Source organism: Heloderma suspectum, chromosome 5, assembly GCF_057233095.1.
Source record: "Heloderma suspectum isolate Gila_16-S chromosome 5, 16-S_ref, whole genome shotgun sequence".
Lineage (NCBI taxonomy): Eukaryota > Metazoa > Chordata > Lepidosauria > Squamata > Helodermatidae > Heloderma > Heloderma suspectum.
The window spans coordinates 75,813,483-75,838,924 of NC_139462.1; the positions used below are offsets into that span (position 1 = coordinate 75,813,483).

General features: G+C 43.6%; 1 protein-coding gene across 15 annotated transcripts in view; it reads right to left on the minus strand.

The window, feature by feature from the left end:
• Positions 1-25,442, minus strand: part of DDX60 (DExD/H-box helicase 60) — a 98,434-nt gene that overhangs the window by 46,321 nt on the left and 26,671 nt on the right. For 8 of the 15 annotated variants that reach the window (XM_084856407.1, XM_084856406.1, XM_084856403.1 and 5 more), the window contains 10 exons: positions 21,674-21,878; positions 20,872-20,935; positions 20,061-20,250; positions 16,896-17,237; positions 14,675-14,791; positions 13,542-13,637; positions 11,633-11,794; positions 9,856-9,997; positions 9,160-9,315; positions 3,946-4,054 (listed from right to left, as the gene is read on the minus strand). In XM_084856407.1, the coding sequence (XP_084712533.1) occupies positions 3,946-4,054; positions 9,160-9,315; positions 9,856-9,997; positions 11,633-11,794; positions 13,542-13,637; positions 14,675-14,791; positions 16,896-17,237; positions 20,061-20,250; positions 20,872-20,935; positions 21,674-21,758 (1,463 nt within the window). In that variant the 5' untranslated portion in view covers positions 21,759-21,878. Of the gene's footprint in view, positions 1-3,945; positions 4,055-9,159; positions 9,316-9,855; positions 9,998-11,632; positions 11,795-13,541; positions 13,638-14,674; positions 14,792-16,895; positions 17,238-20,060; positions 20,251-20,871; positions 21,035-21,673; positions 23,680-25,442 lie in introns of those variants that run through there. The other 7 variants (XR_014792119.1, XM_084856412.1, XM_084856400.1 and 4 more) reach the window with 3 other exon arrangements.

Sequence of the window (25,442 nt, forward strand, 5' to 3'; positions counted from 1 at the left end):
TGTGGATCTTCCCCATCATCACCACTGGCAAGACTGCTCTGTAAGGCATGTGCTTTAAAATACACATGCCTTGATGAAGGCAATATACTTACTATTTTATTTATTTATTTATCTGATGTATGCCTTACCTTTCCACAAAAAAAAAAAATGGTGCTCAAGGAGGCTAACAATCATAAAAACATTTTGTTAAAATATGGAGCACTTGCACTCTGGGTATAAATATGGATAGTTTGGAATCTTTACATCTTAACTTGCTGAGAACGGGTGTTCAGACATTGAGGCTGGAGTGGGGTCTTGCCCACCAGTACATCCTACCGTTGCCAGCCACACATTTTTTGACTGCAAAAAAGGCCCCTATACGTGCACATGTGTAGAGCTCTCCATGAAAGGCAGAATCGTGGGCCAATCAGGATCTCCTTCAATCCTTCACATGGAGGAGCTCAATGTGCATACGCTGGTATGCACACAAGGCCTTTCTCATGGTCGAAAGATGCCTGGTTGGCAGGGCTAGGCTGCGTGGCCCCCTCACACATGCTTTTAATGCTTATGGGGATTCGTCTGAACCCCACTAATGTCAAATCTCTACAAACTCTCTGTTCCTTATGGACCATACGCCTATACTTGCCAGGTCCTTGTCTCTGTATGAACCCCTGCTGGGGTCCCCACTGTGGTGCGCCTGGGCACCAATGTGTCACAGACACTTCCCTTGGCACCTACCAGGCTTCCTGACCCTCCTGATTTTAAAATGTTGCTTTAGATTTACCCAAAAAACCCACCATTAATGAGGAGGCGGGCATGCTGTAAAGTGAAGCACCAGCATCTAGTGCCATTTCTATTTCCAATAATGCCTCTGGACCCCATGTGAGCCCCACAGACATTCTTATGAAATCAAAATGGCGGGCAGCTCCAGTCAAGCATTTCACTTTGAAACTCCCCCAGATGCTGAGAAAAAAAGGTAACCTGGGAAGCAATGGGGAGCATACTTGGTGGGCTAAAGGGGGTAGTGGGGAACAAGGGGATGGTTTGCCTGTGCTCTGGAGGGGGGGTTCTCTGAGCATCACCAGTGAAATGCATTGTACCTTGGGGTGGCAAATATGTGATCCAGTATTTAGGGCGAGGACCCTCCCCCTCCCCCTTGTATTCAGTTTTCTTTTAATCAAGTGACTAGTCTCTGAGCCTCATCAGTTTGCCTTCTGTGAAACGGGTGTTGGAGCAGAGAATGGCAGGGTCAAAAGAGCAGTTTGGTGTTTTGGAGCTCACACCCCACCTTTGTCTCGGACTTAGGTTCTAAGGAACTTGCTTTTCTTTTAGCTTCACCAGTTTGCCTTTTGCAATAGGTGTTACTACGCCAACCATGGCAGCCATTCTGTGAATAGACCCACCTCATGAGAACTATTTAATGATGGTGCCCACAGCACTTTCTCAAAATTCCAGATACACACACTGGCCCAAAGACATTTGGGGACCCCTGGAGGCTTGGGTTTGGAGTCTCTACACATTCCCTCTGTCTCCAATTCTGGTAGTCACTACTAGCAGCCAGTAAGGACATGCAGCTTTTTCTGCTCATATGGTTGTTGCTACTCTATAATGGTATTCAAACTCTGGTGAAAGCATTTATTTATTTATTATTATTTATTTATTAAATTTATTAATCGCCCATCTGACTGGTCACCCAGCCACTCTGGGCGATGTACAACCCCATAAAACAATTTAAAACAATAAAATTTTACCATAATTTTTTTTTTTTTAAATACCCTAACCCACCCCAAATGCCTGCCTGAACAACCACGTTTTTAATGCATGACGGAAGCTCATTAAAGGGGGGGAATGACGGAGTTCCCTAGGGAGGGCGTTCCACAGAGTGGGGGCCACCACAGAGAAGTCCCTCTCCCTCGTCCCCACCAGTCTAGCTGTCCTGGCTGATGGGACAGAGAGAAGGCCATCCGAGGCTGATCTTGTTAAGCGGCCTGTCTGGTGTTGCTGGAGGCGCTCCTTAAGATAGGCTGGGCCGGAACCATATAGGGTTTTAAAGGTCAAAACCAACACCTTGAATTTGGCCCGGAAAACAACTGGTAACCAGCGCAACTCCTTCAGCACTGGAGTGATGTGATCTCGCCGGCGGCTGCCTTTAATCAGGCGAGCCGCCGCGTTCTGTACCAGAAAGCATGGGTTATTTACACAGCAAAGCAAGGAATGCAGTGTGAACTTTTACAGCCCCTTTGTTGTACTGCAGAGATTGCTTGTTTTCATATGGGGCTTCAAAGCAGGAATAATACACATAGCTACACCTTGTGTCTGGCACTCTGTACACCACAGCGTCTCAGCTGGGGAAAGCTCCATGCCCACTGAAATGAATGAGGCTGCCCTGGTTCATATGCAGAGTCCTGCAAAGCTATGAATCACAACCACAATCTTGAGCTTGTTCATTAACTATCATTCCTGGAACATTTACTGGTTATGGTCTGGAGGGATGGGACAGATGATGTGTTACTAGTTCTGCTGTCATGCACAGTGAATGCTTTTTCCCTGCACAGTTGCTAGATGAGATGCCTGGCAATGGCATTATGATTGGCGGACCGCTGTGCAATCACATTAATGTGCCATTGAAGTTGTGGCATTTTGATGTCTCCCTATGCAGTTTTGTGTTTTGCTGATGAGCAGTTTTGTGTTTTGCTGGTGAGCAGTCAGTACTGACTGGCTTCCACCACCAGAGCTGCAACCGTCTTAGTAAGACCTTAGGATTTGGCTTCCTGGCTTTCTAAATCAAAGGAAGCGCCTTAAACTGTGCTCAGAGGACTTTTAAGCCAATACCTGAACACTTCTTATAGTGACGAAAACACCATCTGGAACACACATTAGTTACAAAAGCATAGGGATGAATGCAGACTAAGTTACTTGAACTTAGGTCTCATTAAAATCAATGTGAAAAGTTAGTCATGATTTAACTTAAATCTCATTGTTTAATGAGAACTAAGAGTAACTTAGTCTAGATCAAAACCTATAAGCACTATCCAACGGTGTCATTCCACAAACTCAAATACTGCTACCGGAGCTCCACTGAATCTTTCTGTTGCACAAGTGGTTGTGCATTACATTTATGCAATTGTTTTCACAACAGCTTGCAAAACCATAATGCATAACCAGCTGCACAACCACACTTGTGCACACATATCTTGTGTAGGCAGCGCTTAATTGGGTCTGGTTGTCAAAGGGAAGAGAATAAATTACACACAGACACAGTTGGGATAATAAATTGGCCACAACTTTATTGACTCCCTTGAATAGGCTTGGTGGCAGCATAGGGCATGGATCCTGTCATCGGCCAGCCCGCCTGCGGACAGATTCCCTTTCCTGGCCCACATGCCAGGAGCACTGGCCGCAGATGGCAGGGCCAGGGGCACACCACAGCGTGGACCACTAATGTGAATCTCTTTCCACCACCCTGGACATGGCCAGCTCGCAGCCCCCATGCTGGACTGGTCTTGGTGCCACATCCCTGAGGTCCCTTACAGGAATCCCAACTGCGGGGGAGTAAGGAGCCCAATCCCACTGCTCCTCATCAATGGATCCAGCCCAATGCCTACCACGCCTACATAGTTGTGACAAATATTATAAAATGAAGCATCCACAAATAATTTAGTGACAGTCCAGATGGAATTAAACTTGCAATGGGGAAAGCAAAAAACCCTGCACAGTCTTTGCCAATTGGTATACAGGTAAAATTCCTTCCCAGCCCCATTAACTGGTGACTACTTCGGTGGAACCCTGTTCTGCTGAGCCTAGAATGTCACAGTTGCATACTGCCCATAGTCTACACTTTTCATGCTTGATAACAAAAGTAAAACAGTACACTGGCAAACCTTGTTCTGACATAATGAAGCTATTTAAAACAATGATCTGACCCTGTATGCATTCCTAAAAATCAAAGGAAAAAAAGATGCATACCTTTTTAAAAATGGCAGATCAATTAAGATATCCCCAGCAAATTCATCCACTATGGTACTCATCATTGGTACAAGTCCTGGATGAAGAAATGTCACCTTCGATGCATTGTCTATATCAAAAATAAAATAATGGTTTAGATTGTTTAGAAAATCAGCACAAAGTGTAAAGTATAAATAAGATTTCAATGTATTTGCAAGATATAAAGAAGTGTTGGCAATGTTTGCCTGTAATGCAGATGTGCAAAAGTGGATCACTGCTGCAGGAAGCTAACTAAAACATAAACTTATTCGAGTATGATAATAAATGCAAACTGTGATAGTATGTACTTGTAGATATTAAAAATTATCCAGCAGCCCCAGAGAAGTTGCAAAGATCATATACAAAAACCACAAACATCACAAGACAACAAATCAGCATTGCAACATTCCATCAACAGATCATAAAAATAGTACGGCTAACTGCAAAGGGAAAGCACATTTTATAAAAGCAGCACACACAAAAATCCCCAAAGGCTTGTCTGAATAAAAAATAGCTTATACATCCGTTTGTAAGGGCACAATCCTATGACCACTAGACAGTGGCTAGACAGCCATAGGATAGGTTGGTTCCCTGAGAACCAACCTCCACCCCTTCCCGAACTGCCTTGTAGGCAGCACGGATTGGCAGCACAGAGCAGCGAAAACAGGGCGTTCCTGGGAGCGAGGCAGGGCAGGCAGAAGTGACTTTCCAATGCTTCCTATGCATCGGTCGGCATCCGCCACCCCTGGCCCCGCTCCCACTTCCTGCAGCTAAACAGCTGAAGTCAGCTGTCTACCCGCAAATGCAGGGCGGCTGAAGCGCGGAGGGGGAAACCTCCACGCGGTTCCCGCCCTGCATTGGGTAGGCGGTCGCCTCCAAGTTCGGAGGCAGCCGTCTATCCCAACAGGATTCCACCCTCATCTGTATACTCTGAATTGCTGGAGTTCAAACATGTATAGCACACACCCTTACAATCCATATAAGATGAAGTCCTAGTACTTTAATTACACCAGTGAGAATCTGCTTAACTGCAAATACATGTCAGCAACTGCCACCATTGGAGCAGAATCAGATTCAGCATGGTGGCATCAGGCCGTCCAGCTGCATACCACACAAGCACCTAGCGAGCAAGATTTAAGCTGATTCAGCAACACCATCATGGTAAGGGCATTTTAGCACTCAAAGCATCAGCTGTTTCAACACAACACTGCATAATGTTACTCGCATGCACCCCACTTCTGAGTGGGGAGAAGTTTCAGGGATTCCAGCACTCACTCAGGGTTCACTTTCCTTAGAAACAGATAACTGGAGACGTTTGGCGTCTTTGTTATGTAAGGTTTATTTACACTCCAGAGGATTCCTGCTTCCCATCAGGAGCCTAAGAGAACCTACAGTGCCATAGGATTTCCTGCAGATAGCAAGTCAGCTCTCTGCCTCCTTTTCAGATCCAGTTCCAACACAGGCAGACCGTTTCTGCTATAGACCCAGACCTCACTTGGCCTAGCAGGACAAAAAAAATGAGTCACCTTCCCACCATCGCCTATTTCTTCTTGGCCAATCCCAACTCCTATTACAACACATCAACAGAATGGCCTGGTTCGCATGTCATGGCGGAAAATTGTGAGTTATAATGCACGATTTATGGTGATACGAAGTGCATGCAAGCTGCACCCACTTTCTATAAACAGGCTCTGATCGGTGTGATCAAAGGTTGTCAGCCATGTTGTCCGAACCCAGAGCACTGGGTTATTTAGTGGCTAAACAAGCCAGCGGTTAACCTAACAACATACCATGGGTTAATCGCTGGGTTGTTTGGTCCCTGAACAACCCAGCAGTCTGGGTTCAGACAACACGACTGACTAGGGATGTCAGAGAATTCTGCCACGGACTGAAATGGGATTGAATTCCCTTCAGTCCGTGCCATGGAATCCTCTGTGGAACAGCACCACGAGGTCCTGTGGAGCCAGCAATCATGTGGCTTTTTTTTCGTCATCCACAAAGAGTCACGGAATTTTCGTAAATAAAAGCGCAGTGTAGTATATTCCCATAATAAATACCTAAGTTTTTTTAAAAAATGAATTGTGCTCACCGCCTTGTTTGTGGGTGTTCTTTTTAAACTAAAATCCTCCGTCTCCGTTAGGAATGCCTTTACCGCAGGGGGGTCCACCGGGTGGGGGGAGGAGATACGTCCCTCCCTCCGGGATCCTCAATGTGGGGGAGGCGATCCGTTCCTCCCCCCTGGAATCCGAGCTGGCCGGCTCCGCCCCAACTCCTACAGCGCTCTCCTGACGCAAATGGCATCAGCTATGCCATTTGCATCCCCGTTTCGTCTCGCAATAGGCTATGCGCCTCCATTTACATAGATACTTACATAGCCTATCGCATGAAAAACCAGGGACGCAAATGGCGTCCACTATGCCGTTTGCATCCCTGTTTTTTCATGCGATAGGCTACGTAAGTTTCTACATAAATAGAGACGTGTAGCCTATCGCGAGGAAAAACAGGGACGCAAATGGCGTAGCGGACGCCATTTGCGTCCAATCACTTACTTCTGGGTTCCACACAGATGGTGGAACCGGCCGGGCGGGGGGGGATATTCGGTCCGGAGAGGCACAAGTCAGTGTGTTTGTTCCAACATGGAATTCGGCCTCACTGGAGTCTGCAGAGGATTCCACAGACATCCCTAGTCTCCGTTTAGTTTCAGCCAAAACACTTCCTCTTCCTAGGGGCTTCCCAAAAGAAGGCTGTCTTAGGTGTACCTCAGGTGTGCTCCCGGCATGATCATTTTAAAAGGTTTTTACTTTCTTTAAAACAGCACTGCTTTAAACAAAGAGTTTATCACTCAGGCACAACTAAGACAGGCTTCTTTTGGGAAGCCCCTAGGAAGAGGAAGTGTTTTGGCTGAAAGTAAACGGAGACGGAGGATTTCAAATTTTTTTTAAAAAGTAAGTATTTACGAAAAATAGAGATTCTTACGGAAGTTAGGCAGACTCACGGAGACGGCTGGGCACCAGAATTACGGGTTGTAATACGGACTTATCGCCGTAATTTTGGAGCGGAAAAAAAAGAAAATTCTGGGGGCTTGTGAACAGTGGAACGGTGCACTGGCCACAAACCGTGGAAGTCAAGCGGCACTGAAGGTACACAATTTGTACATCCCTACAACTGACAACCTCCACAATCGCACCAATCAGAGGTTGTTTACAGAAAGCAGATGCAGCTCACGTACAGCATGAGTCCCTGCAAATTGTGGGTTATCACCCACATTTCCCCCCCCCTTTTTCCTTTTATCCGTGAGTTCTATATGTTTCATTATACAGCCGCTACATGGCGCTGTGGTATAGTCCCTATTATTGCACAACTTCCTGTTTTCATGGAGAAATTCAATGTGCTGTATTTTAATGGCTCATTATCTCTGATCTTTAAAGAAATGGAATAAAGGTCAGAAGATATGGGAGAGGCCCTCTGTGCTGATGTCATGTAAAGGACCTGCAAACGTCAGTGAGTAACCAATCTCAATCACAGGATATAAGCCCCATGTGGAGAAGCCCTCAGAATCAAGAGTTACAGAGCTGTGTAGAGATACTGAATCTCTCTGCAGTCAGAGGCACAGGACTGTAAGGTGTCCTGGAAGGTAATTTAGACTGACCCCAACCACATAACTATACTAAATATTTGACATTTTTCAAGAGAATTGCAACTGACAGGAAACTTAGCAAGGCAGGGTTGAACCAGTTGAAGAGCCACTGCATTATACTGGCCACAAGCAACTATGTGCAATCATTGCTAGGCAGAGGCATAGCATTAGGATGGCAGTAAACCAACATCTTAAAAAGTACACAGATTACATTTGCTAATAATGGTCAGAGACCTCTGTTAATTGAGAAAAACTATCTCATGTTGTTTGTCTCTTGCGTCTGGAGCGCTTATTGGGCAGCCGCCCCAGGAAGGTCTACCAATAACCACACAGAGACAGTATTGGGTTATAAACTGGCCCCAACTTTATTGGCTACAGCGTAGAGTTTGATGTAGTATAGGGCTGGATCCGATCATCCGCCAGCCTGCCTGCTGACCGATTCACATCCCAGCCCAAGTACTGGGAGGCCCTAAAGGGGAGGTTTGGCCAGCACATGGGGTTAACCATGCCATGATGTGGACCATTCAAATGTTTCTCCCCTGGGAGTGGAGCAGCATGCTAAGCCCTCAAGCTGGGCCGGAGCCCTGTAGCCCACCCCCAGGGACCCCCCTTTCACTGGGGAGTGGGGTGTGTACCCCCTTTCCTCTTGACTTGGATCCAGCCCAATGCCACCCACACTAAACTTGTGACGATGACGCTTAATAATTGACTGTTAAACAAACTTACATTGCTATGAGGAAGGAGAAAACCCTGTGAAACGAACCAGCTGGTCCCCAGGTAAAATTCCTTCCCAGCCCCATCAACCAGCAGCTGACAGCAGTCCATAGCACTAGACAACTAGGTGCCCAACCCACCTTACTTACAGCAAGGTGGGTTGGGCAAGTCCGAGGCAGCAGAGTAGGGAAGGGGACTGAGCCGCAACCTCTTGAAGTAGCCGAGAAGCAAACTGGAGGGAAAACTCGTCCCTCCAGGTCACTCCTTCAGCCCCGCCCCCTGCAAGCCCAGCCAGTGCCACTGATTGGACTGCAGGGGGTGCAGCCATAAGCAGCTGTCCACAGCCTTGGACTCCCTCCTTCACAGCCTTCCTGGCCTAGCACCCATGCCACGGCAAACTGGGACCCCTGGTGAGTAAGGGACCCGGACTTTCTCTCATACATGTAACTTGTAATATGATTTAGAGCTCTCTTTTTGTGTATATTAAGGCAAAGTCAATAAAGTGTTTACAGCGAATTGGCACATCTAAATATGTCATAAAGTGGCGAGTTTCTGATGAGCAGATCATGCATATAGATTCATATTTGTTTGCTGTTTGTTTGCAGAAGTGAACCTTAATCCACAATCCTATACAAACTTTCCTAGGAATAAACCCCACTGAAAACAGCAAGACTTACTTCAGATTAAAAAGGCTGGCTGACAGTATGATATTTCAACAGTAACTTTTATGAAATTATATGATTTTATTATATGAAATGGTATCAATATTTTATCAATAAGCTGTTGTATATAAAATATAGAAATAGAATTATATTATATGGCAACATAGCTCTGCACGTTGTTACCTGTGGTAGTTGAACGTTTCTCTTCAAGAAAATGGTTGGACGTTATTTGTATTGGAAAAGGTGGTCCAATATTACATGTTTCAGATAGTACTGTAATATGTTTCCACAAAAGTTCATAGTCTCTTTTCATTATTGTTCCTATATCCAAATCAAACCCTAAGAAAAATATAGTTAAAACCATCATTAAGATTAGAGTTTAGAGTTTAGATGTAACACTAAAATGCAGTTAATAAAAAATGGAAGCAACAGCTTCCCATCTCCTCCTTGCATCCAAGCTGGAGGAGAGGGGAGGGGGAGTGCATGAACCATGGTTTATCATGACCTCCAAACTGTCCCAGTATAAACATCCCATACTAAGTTCTCTGAAGAACAGGTTCTATGAAAGAGAACAATGAGTTTTTGTATTGGCCTACACTGCTGTCAATCCCCAGTGACACTGTACTCATTGGGATACATAAAAAAGGAAGAACCTGCTTCCTAGACCAAGGAAGAGATCTATGTAACTAGCCTTTGCCTATCTTATCAACATTCCACACCTCCACAAAAGGTGTGCATCACACTATGAAAAGCCTGGGTCTAAAATGTTAACAATGCAATCCTATAGTGTCTACTCAGAAGTAAGTTCCACTGAGGTCAGTGGGGCTTACCAAGGAAGTGGGTACAGGATTACATTGTAAATTACTTAATATGAAATACCTGGGCCTTGTTCTGCTTCATAATAAAATGCAATGTTCTTCCACAAGAGATCATCACTTAAATCAGGCAAGGCAGAAAGATCCACGTTCCCTGAATTTCGAGTGGCAAGATGTTTCAGAACGTGACATTCGCAGAGTTTATGCTAAAAGGTGAAGAAGTATATGCAAGAAGAATCTCAGTAGAATATACAAAATTGATTCCATTCATATGGTGCAGTGTGCCAATATGCAAAATGGAAAGAATAAAACACCTTCACCCGTACCAGCCTGCCCACACTCTGAGATCATCTACAGGGCCCCTTCTCACTTGCCTGCCACCAAAGGTGGTTAGGTTGGTAAGTACAAGATAGATTTGTCAGGCCCCTTTGTTGCAGGGCTTGGACTTTTCTTAATTTTGGAGCAGTCGCCAGTAGGAGACAATCTTTTGCTGAAAAAATTCTGCAGACTTTTTTCTTTACCCCCTGAAGAAGGCCTAAAATAAGAAAAAAGGCCGAAACACGTTGGGCTTCTTATAATACATTCTGTCTTGCATCCTGAGAACCCATTTCTCTCCTTTGCGATCTGCATTTATTTGTAAACACTATTTTTATTAAATGTTATTGTACTGTTTTATTTGTACAAATCCATGCGTACCGTTTCTTTTATCTTGTACGCCGCCCTGGGAGAGCTTCACCCTTATAAAGGTGGCCTAAAAGTTATTTTAAATCAATACAAATTAATAATAAACTTCCATCTGAGCTGCAGATGTTAAGACTCCACAGAAGCGGTACCCTATGAGTTTTTTTTTCCTCTGAAAGTGCAAAATTCATTTTTATGGCCACAAGAGCCCACATTTAATGAAATTCCCTCTCCAAGAATGTTTGTCTTAATGCCACAGATATGAAGACCCACAGCAATTACAGTCTTGTCAGATGGGAAAGAGAAAAATAAAGACTGGGAAAGCTTGCTGAGCTCCTAGGAGCCCACAGAAACATGATTAGAGGTACTGTGCATGGAGTTCTTCATTGATAAGCCTGTCCACAATCGTCAACTTTATATGCAGAACTGATGGCTTCTCAGCAGCATGTTGGAAGCAGATGCAAAACTTGTAACAACGTAATTCCAAAATTTAAATGTATGTGTATTCAATTAACAAACAGCCTTTAAGTTTAACTCTGGGAAAGCTGGATTTCAGAATGTGTTAACGTTTAAGTTATACTAAAAAGATTAAAAAGTGGCATACAGAGCACCCATTAAAATGAGTCCATTCATTACTTTGTCCTAAGTTGTCTGAAAACTTCTTTTCACCATTAAAACGTTTAGCTCCCCCACCCCCTTTTGAAAAGCACGACAGCATAAAGCTTGGCAAGCAATCAGGGATTAGCATGATGAAATTAAAGCACACAGCCAGTCAGATCTTGCAATGTGGCAGCCAACGATGCAGAGCACAGGAAGCCCTCCTATTACTGTCCCTCTGGACGGAGGAAAGGGGAGGCTTTGGCACAATTGTCTTGACAACAACCAAGGTTCCTTCTTCCTCAGTCCATGCAGAGTGAGGGCAATGTGAGGGCTTCATTTGTCCTCAGTGATGCTAACATGTACCCAAATCCCAGGCTATATTGTGTCCCAGAATCATATTTTTCTCTCTCCACCCATTTGACATATACTCTGAATTTGGGGTCACAAAAATGGTCACAAAATCAGCACTCTGCTTCAGCTAATCCTTGATTAAGATCATTTTAAAAAGGAAGCCGACATTAATACAGTGATATATTAGAAATATTCATTGCAATGTCCACCTGTTGTATAAATGTTAATATTTCCTTCTTCCAGCAGACATCGATGACTCTAACCCGAGCTCGTTGCGAAAGGGGCAAATGCTGTAGAAAAACCACACTGAGGCAATACATCCTAATGAGGGCTCCAGCTTCTTGCTGCGTTAATGCTGTTTTTGCATTCTCCTTTGACAAGCAAAGACAAAGAAAGAAAAATTCATGAAATATCCTACAAATCATATTTTGGGAGAGGACTTGACTTCCATTTTTCATCTTTTATTCTGCAAATATAAACAAGTCAAGCTCTACTATCAAGTGCCCTCAAGAACTGCTCCCTTGTTTTTATTTATTTATAGCTCAGTTCTAGATACCAAGTGCTTGGAAGAAAGCCCGATTCATATCAATGAGCAAACCTGAAGTTAGAGCCTAAAGACCTCATCATTAGTAACTGACATTTCCAGCCAAAGTACTTGGAGACCATTACAGTTCTTTTAATATTTTTTATCAGAGGAAAACAGAACAAGTATTACCTTCTGCCCATCCACCAAAAGGAGCAGAAAACAGAAAAGCTCACAACACTTCCAAAACCCGCTTGACTCTACTTCTTGGACTGTGTTTATATCTGATTGCTTACCTGTGTTTGGACTTTGACCACGCCTCAGACCTCTCTCTTGGAACTCTCCTCTGGACTGGCAATACCGTGACTTTGACCACTACCTGTTATGGACTACTCCTGCCTAAATCTGCTCTTTTGCTGGACTTATACCTATGTGCTTGTCCTTTTACCCATTTATAGACTCACCACTGGATTTGCCCCTTAATTGCCTTCACACTGAGTCTGACCTAGGGATGTCCATCACTGGGAAATCCAGCCCTCCTGGGACTTGCCGGATTTCTGTGGCACCTCTGACACAGCTTGCATTTGCAAGCTGAGCCATGTTTTTTCCCAAAATCCAGGATTTTTTTCCAGGGTTTTTTTTTTTTTTGCACAAATAGAAATTTGCACCAATTGCAGCCATAATTTGCATCATTTCTGCAAATTTCATCCTGAATTTGGCATAGTTTGCACAAATTTGGGCTGCAATTTGTGCACATTTCTATTTACACAAATAAAACCCCCAGAAAACCCACAAACTGACATGACTCGACGCAAATTGAGTTGGGCCAGCTCATGGGGAAATGTCCAGGGGACTGAGCTGATGAAAGCTCAGTGAAGTCCACTCCCCAGACAGATTGCTCCAAGATCCCTAGTCTGACCCAGCCTTAGCAGGGCACATGCTCAGGGTTGGACTTGGCAAACTTCTCTATGGGCAGGGTTCTCAAGGTTTTAACTATCTCTGCCTCTGTGCCTTAAACATCAATCCGTCATTGAGAAATTGAGCTAGTGACACTTGCTTAAGAGGACTGAACTTTCTAAAAGGTCCAGGGAACTGATAGTAACTAGGTATGCCTGAAGCTGCAGGGTGACCACTCATTCAACCTCCTTTCATAAAGAGGCAGTTCGAGTATTATGACCATCACATCGGCGCTATTGAAAAATACTTGTTTTGGGGGGAGGGGGGTGCCGGCAGCAGCTCTATGTAGAGACAGCAACACTTGTATGCTGCTTACTATGTAGATCAATCCAACTGTACATACAGTTTCCATGCTAGCACCACAGAGTCTGGTCTGGTACTGGCATAGGACCTCTAAGGATGGAGATGGAGAGATAACTGGCTAGGCAATCGTCATGGAAGTACTGATAACAGTAGGAAGGAAGGGACAGAAGAAACAAGTGCATACAGGAATATTAACTGCAAGGACTAAGTGAAATAAGCCTACAATCCTAAATATATTTACTCAGGAGTAAACCCCATTGATCACAGGATTGCACTGTCACTTATTTTAGTACTTAACTCATCTGTTTTGTAGAAAGAGTTTGGCTTTAAAGTACCTGACTGTACATTTCCAGGACCAGTGAACATGTGACGGCACAGACGACATACCGAAGATCTATTTCCTTCTGTAGTTGGATGAGTTTTGTATGAACCTGACATTTCAAATACAGAAAGATTAGTACATATTTTTTCCTTTTAAAATTTAATTGAGAAATGGATTTTTAAAAATCAGTTTTAGTGAACTACACTTGGCAGCTTACATGGTTTCTCCATATGTGAAGAAACTAGTACTACTCAAAGATAACATCTTTGTGTTTTTAGCTGAATCTTTAATGAAAGCATTTGTACCTGCAGCATTTGCTGCTGTTCATTTGGGTCCCCTTCCCATTTCATTTAAACAATGTAGGTAGAAAAAAGTACATGGGAAGCTGCCATTTTCTCTTTCCTCTCTCTCTCTCTCACTTTTTAACTTGATCGTTTCTTCCACCAAACATGTCCCACATCCCCTTTCTTTAGTTTCTTATAGTGGAATTTTATGCATGTTTAGACAAAAAAGACCTATAACTTCTGGCATCCCCCAGGCAACATGGCTGGCTGGGGCATGCTGGAAGATGTAGGACTTCTTTCTGTCTGAACATGCATAGGATTGCACCCTTGCTGCTCAAAAGCCCCCAAACTCGGAGGCTTCCACATTTCCTATGCCTTGCCAGGCTGAAGCCTGTAGGGCGGGAGGAGCAGCAGTCATTTATGCTGAACAGGCTTTCCAGCCTGTCTAGTGAGGGCACTTAGGAAGGGGAAGGAAGGAGGCTCAGGATAACTCATATCCTGGCCTCTCCAGTTTCCCCTCACTGCCCTCTTTCCTCCTCCTGAGGTCACTTTTCCAACCCCAGAGAGGCAGCCGACGCGCTTCTCTCCACACAAGCTGTGAGGGGGTGGGGTCTGGGGTTGGACCTCCGACTCCCCTTTCCGAGGTCTCGGAGGGGTTTTACAAGCCATCCTACAGTTCCCTGGGATGCCCAGGGGACCATAGGATTGCTCTTTTAATTAGACTGCAACATGGGATTGCACCCATGTCTCTTTTAAATCTCTATTATACTTACTATATATTTTGAGCATGTTAGAAATATTAAGTGATGATAACAACAACAATGGGAGTGCTTGTTAAAAGAATTTAGGAAAGTACTGTTACCTTTGCTGTCAAAGTCTCCAGACTTGGACATCCAGAAAGAGAAATGCATGCTTTTGTACTGGATTCCTTCAAGTACTTAATCAGTGATTGATAGTAATGTTTTACCATAGCTGCATGCTTAAAATAAAATAAAAAAACACAATGGGCACAAGTACTGTACACAACCCAGCCAAAGCTGTAACTTCTAAGTCTCACTGATTTTCAAATAAATGTAATTCAGTTTTCTGTTCATTATTTTGGACAACCATTTCACCTGAGCGCTAGTCCTGCATAAATAAGGGGTAGATGGGACACACCACTACACTGCCTGATGTTGTGCCTGCCCAGCTCCACCTCTGACCTCCACATGTTAAGCAAAGGCCGGAAGTGGGAGATGCCTGTACTTGTGTAGGCCGCTTCATATGACCGGGAGCCCTGATCGCATAGAACTCCTGATTACGTGAAGTAGTCATCACACAACTATATTAATTGTAATACCCTCGAGTGACTAAAAAAAAAAAAAGAGTCCTGATAATTCCGCCTTCTTGCTGAAGTTAAACCAGTCTTGGTTTGGTCAGTGCCTGGATGCAAGACTGCCCGAAAAATGCCATGTATGCTGCTTTGATTTCCTTGATGGAAGAAATCCATCAGAACTAATAAATTGTGATGAATAACAAATGTGGGAATAAAAATGTACTTAAATAAATAATGTATAGGGGGAAATCAGCAAGTGGGAGGGGTGCTTTTGGCAGTAATTGCCAGTGCTAATCATCACAAATTCTAGTGCCCAATATTAATTTCCTACAACCGTCTATAATGTTGTTTAAACTGCTTTTTTACTTAAGTTTCACAACCCTTTACTCAGTAGTAACCCCCAGGATGGCAATGAGATACTCACTTGACATGTTCAATGCGCTCATTTTCAAGGATAGTGTCATGCCCTACCTGGAGGAAAATTCATCTGAGGAAGAAGAGGAGAGCCAGCACAATGGGCCCAGCCAGAGCTAAGCAAGGAACAGAAGGCCTTGGCTGACAGTCCTCCCCTGGAAACATTACAGGAGCAACTTGGCCCCTCTAGAGCAGTTCCTGAATTTCCCCAAATGCTGGAAGCAGAGCCTGAGATAATCCATCCCTCTGAACAGCATAGATTCAGACGGGAGCAGCAAAAGAATAAAAGGAAGTCACAGTGTGGAGCCTCCCTTAAAAGCAACATGCTGACCTAATTAGCCAACTGTGCTGATTGTCAACCAGCTATAAATCAGCCCAGCCCAGCCCACGCCAGCTCTCTGCTGCAAACAATGGCGCCTTAACCCTACTTTACATTTCAAGACACCAGACCTGACAGGCTCCTAGACCCTCGGCTATCCACCTGCACGACACTTTCAGACACCCCCTGACTGGCCTTGACACTTGTGAACTAACCTTTGGACTGCTTTGACCTCGCCTCCGCCTGTGCCTGCAAAACCTCCTTGGAATTCCTGTGCATGACCCTGGACTGAACTGGTTGCTCTCTCGCTACAACTCCTGGGACTATCTGTGCCCTGCCCAAGGCCCTTGCCAGCATTGAAATGGGACAGATGGCGTGTCAGAATAAAATAAGACATTCAAAATATGTTTTTATTCAAGGAACATTTCCCTCTTTCCCCCCAATTATAACTAAGAGAAACCACACCTATTGGTTTCTAAGATAAACCACACCTATTGAAAAAGTGGAAAATGCTACCCTGTTCTGATCCTCCACCCCTAAAAATAATGGGGGGGAGTAATCACCAAGGAAGTGACTCAGGGTTGTTGTCTCTGAATCTAAGAGCTTCTTCACACGGAGATTTTATCCTGCTTTGAGACTGCTCACTCACGGAAGTTTGCAGGCCCTTTAGATGACGTCGCTAACCTCCAGAGCATCTCCTGCACTAAATTACCTTTATTTCCTTTTTAAATAGAACGGAGATAATGAGATATCACATTACCCCGTTTGTGTTCCGCTTGAGTTCCCTCCATGAAAAAGGAAAAGCCACAAGAACAGGAGCTAGAGCAATTAAACATATGGAAGACTCAGATAAGGGGGAAAGGGGAGCGCGTGTAAAGGGAGTCCATGGTGATCCTGCAATTAAAATGGAAGCAGAAAGCCCCGTTTGAAATGCGGGATTTTAGGCTGGTATAGAGATGCTCCAAGACTTGCCATCCATGAGTTGCTTAATGCCTTCCCTTAATTTAGGGGAAATTTATATTTGTAACTATTCACCTGTTGAAAAAAATGCTGGTGACGATGCAGACTGTGGATATGGTACCCGTAAACTCTGGTTGAATCTGATTCTTGGCCTGAAGTAAGGACAACATTGATTCTTTTTGACAACGTATGAATAATAAATATATGGAGAAAATTGGTCTGCAATTGATCGAACCCTTCATCAGAGATAATTAAAAAATATGGATAGTTTTCTTCCAGAAATGTCTTCCATCTGTGGTCTAAGCAGTTAGAAAATTCAGTATGTACTACAGTTTCAGTATTGTTCCTCAGATGAACTATCAACGCAGTACGCCAGGAAAGGAGATCAGGACGTCTGAAATATAGATGTTCTGCATCCTGTAAGAAACAAATGTGATGTATATGATACGTCTGAATTGATCACAATAACTGCCAGAGAACATTCATAGCAATATCAGTTACATTAATGCTGCAGCCCCATAGAGCTACATGCACAGTGTACTCGCTAAAATTAGTCACATTTACTCTTGACAGATAAATGTGCATGATGGCTGCTATGATCTCAACCTCAAGCAACAGCCAGCACTTAGGTACAGAAGGGGAAGAGCCAGCCAGGTCTGGAGAGCCAGTGCCAGCTGTAGAGACGTTGGATCCAGGCCTACATGACAGACAAGAGCCACAGAACCCAAGACCCTTGAACTGCCCCCACCCCAAAGATGGTCTCCCCCAAGGAACGGGGCCCTTCCATGCCAGGAGCCTCATGCTACCCAGTACTCTCTCACTGGCACAGACAATTCACTAGTCAGGAACTGATGGACAGGTGGTGGAATGGGCAGCTCTGGGCCCAAGGAGCCCTTTAAAGTTCTTCACTTCTTGACAAGGATTAGAGCCTGGGAGGAGGTAGCCAGGGCCAGGAGGAATATAAAGGCTCGGTTGCAGCTGAGGCTATCAAACTGCACAGTATGTTAAGCATGTGCTTTAATGCACATGCTTATAACTGTTCACCATCTTTCACAAGACCCATGGTCATGGGAAACTGATCCAGAAATAGCACTTTTAAGCAGCCTTACCCAACCTTGTGCCCTCCAGATGTTGGGATGATGGAAATTGTAATCCAACACATCTGGAGGGCACCAGGTTGGAGAAGGCTGCTTTAAGCATAGGTTTTTACTTTAGCTGCATTTCTGCCATACATCTTGAGTCACATTCACAGTGTGTACCCAACATGGTGAATAGTTTAACCCGTTACTAGAACAAATAGCCGTCTCCCAGTGACCTGACCTGAATGTTCTGCATCTGACTGCCTTTGTTGTCTGGGCTCTGTATCTTCCAACTGTATTCTGCCTGTATCCTTTGCCTTTCCTTGCTCTCTGGGGCTTTGATCATAGATTGGACTCTGTCTGCTTACTTGGTTCTTGTTCTCACCATTTGCTCCAACTGCTAACTTGACCTTCTGCCTCTCTGGCTATCAATGGGCTCTGCCTCCCCAGGACTAGATAATTTCAGACCAAGTAGTTACATTTTCACAGTAATACATTTTTGTTCGATATTAACCAAGAGTGTTTTTGACCTTACACCTTTTAACTATGTTAGAGTGTTAGGAAAACTTACCAGGATTTCTTGAACATTTTTCTAGGGCTTTTTAGCATGTTCAAAGTCAGGTAAGTTAACTGGATGGGATAAAGCAGTTCACTTTCCACTCACAAGAAGAGTACATGCTTGCTCAAAGGTCCAAGAGCAACACCTACAACCATTATTTTATTTCTTCAACCACATTTATTCCAAGGTGTTCAGGGTAGTGTATAGCAGCAGTTACTTATTTTCCTCAGAACAACTCAGTGACATAGTTTACACCAAGAAATAATTACTGAGCTCATGGTCAAAACTATCTGAACTAGTCATCCCTGGACCTAATCCAACACCTCATCCACTTCATTTCAGTGTCTCTTGTGAGCCTCTCTTTGTAGTATCTATCACTTACACTAGGTTGAGGACGACTGCACGAAAATTTATGTTTTGAGCAGATCGCACTGACTACAGTACAATTAGTAATGTCCCAAGCACTCTTACTTGTAAGTAAGTGCCACTGAGATGATGAGAGTTACTTAAGAACATAGGAAGAGTCATGCTCAATATATCAACAATTTAGTTTAGTATTCTGTTCACACAGTGGCCAACCAGCTGTCTATGGGAAGCCCACAAGTAGGACATGAGTTCAATAGCATCCTCTTGTTCATGTTCCCCAGCAACTGGTGTACCTAGGCATATTGCTTCTGGCACTGCAGGTAGCACATAGCCATCATGACTAGTAGCTATTGATAGCCTTTTCCTCCATTAAGTTGTCTAATCTTATTTTAAAACCATCCAAATTCTTGACCATTACCGCATTTTGTGGTAGCGATTTCCATAGTTTAATTATGTCCGGTATGAAGAAGCACTTCCTTTTATCTGTCCTGAATCTCCTACCATTCAACTTCCTGGGATGATCCCAGCTTCTAGTATTATGAGACAGGAAGAAAATTGTATCCTTATCCACTTTCTTCACACTGCATAATTTTGTACACCTCTGATTTCCAACTTAACTGTTAGGACTAGGCTGAAAATGTGCAAGAGGGAGGAAGCCATATGGTACAACTAAAGATGCTCAAATTTAAAAATTAAGGGTTAGTATTTAGTTGCTAACAGCTTCTCGCTTCCAGTCATTTTAGCAACACTCCATCAGCAAGACTTGGATTTTCTGGGGGTGTTTGTTTGTTTTTAAATGTAATTAAAAGCCAGTTTGGTGTAGTGGTTAGAATGTTGGACTAGGACTGGGGAGATCTGAGTTTAAATTTCCACTCAGCTGTGAAGCTCAACTGGTGACGTTAGATCAGTCATTATCTCTCAGCCTAACCAACCTCACAGGGCTGTTGAAAAGATAAAGGTAGGGAGAACGATGTATACCACTTTGAGTATACCTTCTTTGAGTAAGAAAAGGTGGGATGTAATGTCATACACTTGTAAAAATGTATATATGAAGGTTTCTGACCATTTCAAAGCACTCTGAAGAAATTCTACTTACCAGCCTTAATGGAACATCGATTTTAGATTAAATAGGATCAATATTAACATAAATGATTTTGTCTTAAGTTAAACAAGTTACACATTTCTTCCTTCAGTGAAGAAACCAGTTCATATAGTAAAACATCATCTACTTCTTACCTTAAAGAAAACAATGATATATTTTGCTCCTTTGCTTGTTAAATCCAGGAGAAAACGTTCAACCAGGTAAAAGAAGTGCAGGTTTTGTCCTTGCTGTAATGTTAGTTCTCTTGCACAAGTGATGAACAATGAATCACCATCAATCAGAAAAAACTCCGACTCAACATAATCATTCAGCAAGCTGACATATCTGGACCAAAGATGTTGTATGTTAAGGAACAATGCAATTTAGCAGAACTAAGTTTTTTAAAAAAACAACACACACGATGCCCTACATATAAGAAAATACATTCTAAAGTATTTTCTAAATATCTGAATCTTAAGCTAACTGAAGAGTGGTTTGAAGTCATAGTGGTTCCTATCATCAATTAATTTAAGAATCAGATGTTTAAAAATCCTTTTCCCAATTACACAATCTTTTGAAAAGTTGAGCTGATACATGTGAGTGCTTATACTTGCCAGACCAGTATAAAGATTAGAATGAACTATTCTGAAATTAACTGAGTGCATTCTAGAATACTTAAGATCAAGGAATGGTTCCTTCCCAAACACTACATAAGGTATACTGTTGCATTTAGCTGTTTGATCAAAGGCTGCCCAGGTCTTCTGTGACATTAGAGCAGTTAAGCCAATGATAGCTTTGTGAGTCATGACACCGCCACTGTGACATTACAGGTGATCAACCAATGGCTTCAAGAAAGATAGGCATGCAGAGAGGGGTCAAAGAGGAAGTTGCAAGAGTTAAGGGGTCAGAAGACAAGGAGATTTTGCAGGAGAATGAAAGTATGAACATACTGATAGTTGTACTTACTCAGCTGCTGGTATTTCACAATTCAAAATTAAATCAGTAATTCCTCCCATGCATCTTTGTAGATCTGAAAAAGACATTGTAGGGCTATCCTAGATTTATCGCACACATTATCCATTTTACCACTGAGATCCTAAATGGCATGGGAGCAAAACCATGCAGAAAACCATTTATTAAAGCTACTCCCATGAAGGTTTGGATGTTGTTGCTTTTACTTTTTAAGTTTTAGAACAATTTTATCAACACACACACACACACACACACACCGATATCAGGAAACAAAGAGAACAACAAAAGAAATTAACAGTGATTTTCTGTAGCCCAATTACAATAAGATTTGGAGATAAAGGAGATCACACTGACACTCTGTTACAATCACTCAGAGCTATGTGCAAGCCACTATGGCTTTTTCCATAGTCCTGCTACCAGAGCCAAACAGCCATTCAAATATGAGGGGCTTATTCCCAACAGCCCAGACCCACCAGAGCCCCCTTCTGCACTTCCTCTCAACACATTCTTCCATTGCATTCCTTGAAGATGGCAGTGGGCAACGCATACAGCTTCCCCTCCCTGCAGCACAATCTTTTCCCACATCTATGATGGGCAAGTGATGCCTGGGCATTCACCAGCCATGTGAAGGGCGCTACACATGTACCAACGTACATACAAGAGGAAAGCTTGACTGGTTTGTGTGAACCCCCCATAGCATGACACTAAAGTGAAACAGAATGAAGGAAGGGGCGTATGTCAAAACCTCCCCTCCAAAACAAATCAAGAGCAAATGAAAAACCATAGAGTTACTTACCTGGTTTTTGGAAATCGTACAAACATGGTTCACTTGAAACATCTGCCGATGGTACTTGCTTTGTCTTCTTTGTAAGGCTGAGCATGTTTGAAGAGGCTTCCTGTTCAAGTACACTTGCTTCAGAAGCCCTGACAGGTTCTATGGCTTTTGACACTGCTTCGGATACTGAGCATATTTAAACCTGGGTCATTATTCTTTCACACACCTTTAAATTACCAAGCACACATGGATATCATTCTACTGTTTTAAAAATCTGTACTCCTACATAGTTATTACAAACATTATATTTGAAAATACATTGGTTAGGATCCAACTGTGTTCCAGCACTAGCGACTTTGCACTAGCGTAAACCAATGTTTGTGCAATGTAACTAGTGGTTGCTAGTGCAATGGGGAAAAGGACAGGTGGCTTACCTGTTTGCTATGGTAATTTAAATGGTAATCTGTGAACTCACACGTATGGACTATGCACTATGCAGAACAGTCATTCGGATCATTCTAGAGCTGAACAGAGTTTAGGTGTGAGAGCCACCCACCCACCCCTCTCTGCATACACTTCAGGTATGGCTCCCACTTGCCACTCAGTTCCCAGTTCGCCACAGGTGAGAGATAAATGAAGAGTGAGACATCAAAGTGGAGACAAGGATGGGTTATGTGAGTTCACAGATGACCACTCCAAGAACCAGATTTACAGGTAAGCAACCTGTCCTTTTTCGTCATGGTCTCTGTGACTCACACATATTGGTGACTGAAAAGCAAGAAACCTATCAGAGGAGCGAGATTGTAGAAAGAACCACCCTGCCAAAGGCTGCACCAGTGTGAGCCCTGATGTCCAGGCAATAACGCTTAATGAAGGATAAAGGCTGAGCCCACCTTGCAGCACTGCACCGCTGGGGAAGTGGGGTGCCCCAGAGAAAGGCAGCAGATGATGCCGTGGCTCTAGTTGAGTGAGTGCAGACATGTAGAGGAGCCTGAAAATGTGCAAGCTGGTAAGCACGGAATATGGCTGACACAGCCCACTTGGCAAAGCATTGGCGGGATTAAAGGTGTGTTGGATGTGCCTGGCTTATGCACCATAGGACAGGATGACAGAGACATAGATTCAGTGGCTTAGCTTTATTCAAAGGAAACCAGGTGACAAAGATTTCACCTCAGAAGTCACGGCACTTAATCTTAGAAGTTACAAATCAATTAACTGAAGAGCTAATGGCCTTAAGGAGTATTCCAGAAGCAAATACATAGTCATAGTCAGAAGCTCTTAGAACAGTTTTAGGGGTTCAAAGCACTCAGAGATCCAGGTTCACGATACAAGATTTAAAAACAGGCTATGGTTCACAATTCAAGAGGAGTCACGGCAAGAGCCCCAGGCAAGAATAGAATAGACTGATGCACCAGTCTCAGAAGTTCCATGTGAGAAAAGGTGGGTGAGAGACTTCGTACCCCTTTGTTTGTTGACATAAAAGACAACAGTGGTGTTGCCTGTGGCAATTTGGTCTGACCATCCAATGATCATTTACTCGAGTGCCCTGAGAGATTTTGCAACTGCTAGCAGTTCAAGTTGGTTGATATGAATGGTTTGTCACCTGGATTCATTCTCCATTACTTTGGTGTGGGAATACCCGTTGGTTCATCATCGGATTCAATTCTATGTTCACTCTTCTTTTTCTTGTTTTTCAGTCCCAGCACCCAGGAGTTAATGAAGAACTTGTTTCGAGACTTGGCCAGTCTGACCTTCTTGGTCTTGACAGTGGCCATTGAAGTTCCGGGCCGAACCTGAGCTGTCACTGCTAGCAGTTGTCTGAAGACAAGCCAATGCCAGCAAAAGGTGTACCTAATACCAGGGATGATTGCCCTGCAGTCCCTTCCATCAAAGAAATTTTCCCACCACAGTGGGTACACTTTTTGAAGAAGGCTTTGTAGGACACGTGCCCCAAGGGGAGAGAAGGAAAAGCTCAAGACAAGATAGGAAGGAGAGAAGAAAGAGAAATAACTTTTCCTAGCAGTCCCAAGAGGGGAACATTGCAATCTTAATTGAAAAAAGGCCATGAGACACAGAGAACGGTCCAAATGTTGCCAATCGCTGTGGCAGATGAACAGGAAAGGAGCGGCAAGCGGGAGCCATGAGCATGTGCAGGGGCGGGGAGGCTCCCACTTAAAGCTCTGCTCAGCTGTAGAATGTTCTGAATGACTGTTCTGCAAAGACACATAACCCATTTGTGTGAGTCACAGAGACAACAAAGCAGCATTGATTTGCCATCAAATTTCACAGTAAATCATTGCCCTAGCAAACTGCATCTTTTTCTGATTGCCCTAAGCAAGTGCTAATTATTTATTAATCGCCCAAGCATTGGTTTATGCTTGTGCAACATCACTAGCAGTAGCACTGTGGCAGTGATGGGTCCCTCCCGTTGGCACTTATTTAGGTCTGCCCAGCTCCACATTTCCATGTGAATTTTTTATTTTAATTTCTGCAACTGACAATCAGACATTGTAAAATTAACTGGGTTCTTCACAAAACTGACCATTAGTGACTCCATTGCCATGACTTGCCACACTTCATTCCTCGGCATTATTCTAATTGGTGAGTCACTGTTTTTCCCTTTTCTTCCCCCTGCCCCTCTTCTTTTTTTGCCCCTAGTAAAAAAATACTTCTTCCTCCCACTAGCAGGAACTGGGACAACAGTGGCACTTGGAATTATGGCTATGTTAATAACATAGCCAGCTACTTTTTCTTTTTTCTTTTTGGATTTCAGACAGGACAACTTATAAGATTCAACATCTGTTTGCTTATAACTGATAAAGTGGAAGGGAGTGCCACTGGAAAAGTTTGTCTCATAGCAATCTATGGGATTGAAGGAAAAGGAGAAGGGGACAGCAGAGGATGAGATGGCTAGATAGCATCACCGATGCAATGAATATGACCTTGAGCACACTTCGGGAGAGAGAGGAGGACAGGAAGGCCTGGCATGCTATGGTCCATGGGGTCACGAAGAGTCGGACATGACTGAACAACAACAAAAGCAATCTGTGGACCTTTTAAACAAGGCAAAGGAGATCGTTACCTTGTCACGGTGCTGCAGCTTGAGCACCTCAATGACGCCATGAGCTAAACTGTGAAGGGACACCCGAGACGCGAAGGTCATGGCAGAGAGGTCAGACTAACTATAATCCCTGGGGAAGGTAATGGCAACAGTATTCTTGCCGTGAAAATTCAGTGGATCAGTACAACCAGAGATATGTCGGTATAGCATCGGAAGATGGGACTCCCAGGTCGGAAGATGGTCAGAAAGCTACTGGGGAGGAACAGAGGATAAGTTCAACTAGCCCCAGAAGTGATGGGGCTAGGATGGCTAGCGGCCAACTGTGCTGGTGGTGAACGACGAATCCGATGTTCTAAAGATCAACACACCATAGGAACCTGGAATGTACGATCTATGAGCCAGGGCAAATTGGATGTGGTTATTGGGGAGATGTCAAGATTAAATATAGACATATTTAAATTTTTGGGTGTCCGTGAACTGAAATGGGCTGGAATGGGCCACTTCACATCAGATAACCACCAGATCTACTACTGTGGACAAGAGGACCAAAGTGGCTAAAGCAGTGCTTGGATACAATCCAAAAAAATGACAGAATGATCTCCATTCGAATTCAGAGTAAGCCATTTAACATCAAAGTGATCCAAATATACGCTCCAACCAAAGATGCTGAAGAAGCAGAAATAGATCAGTTCTATGAGGATCTGCACCACCTACTGGACAATATGTCAA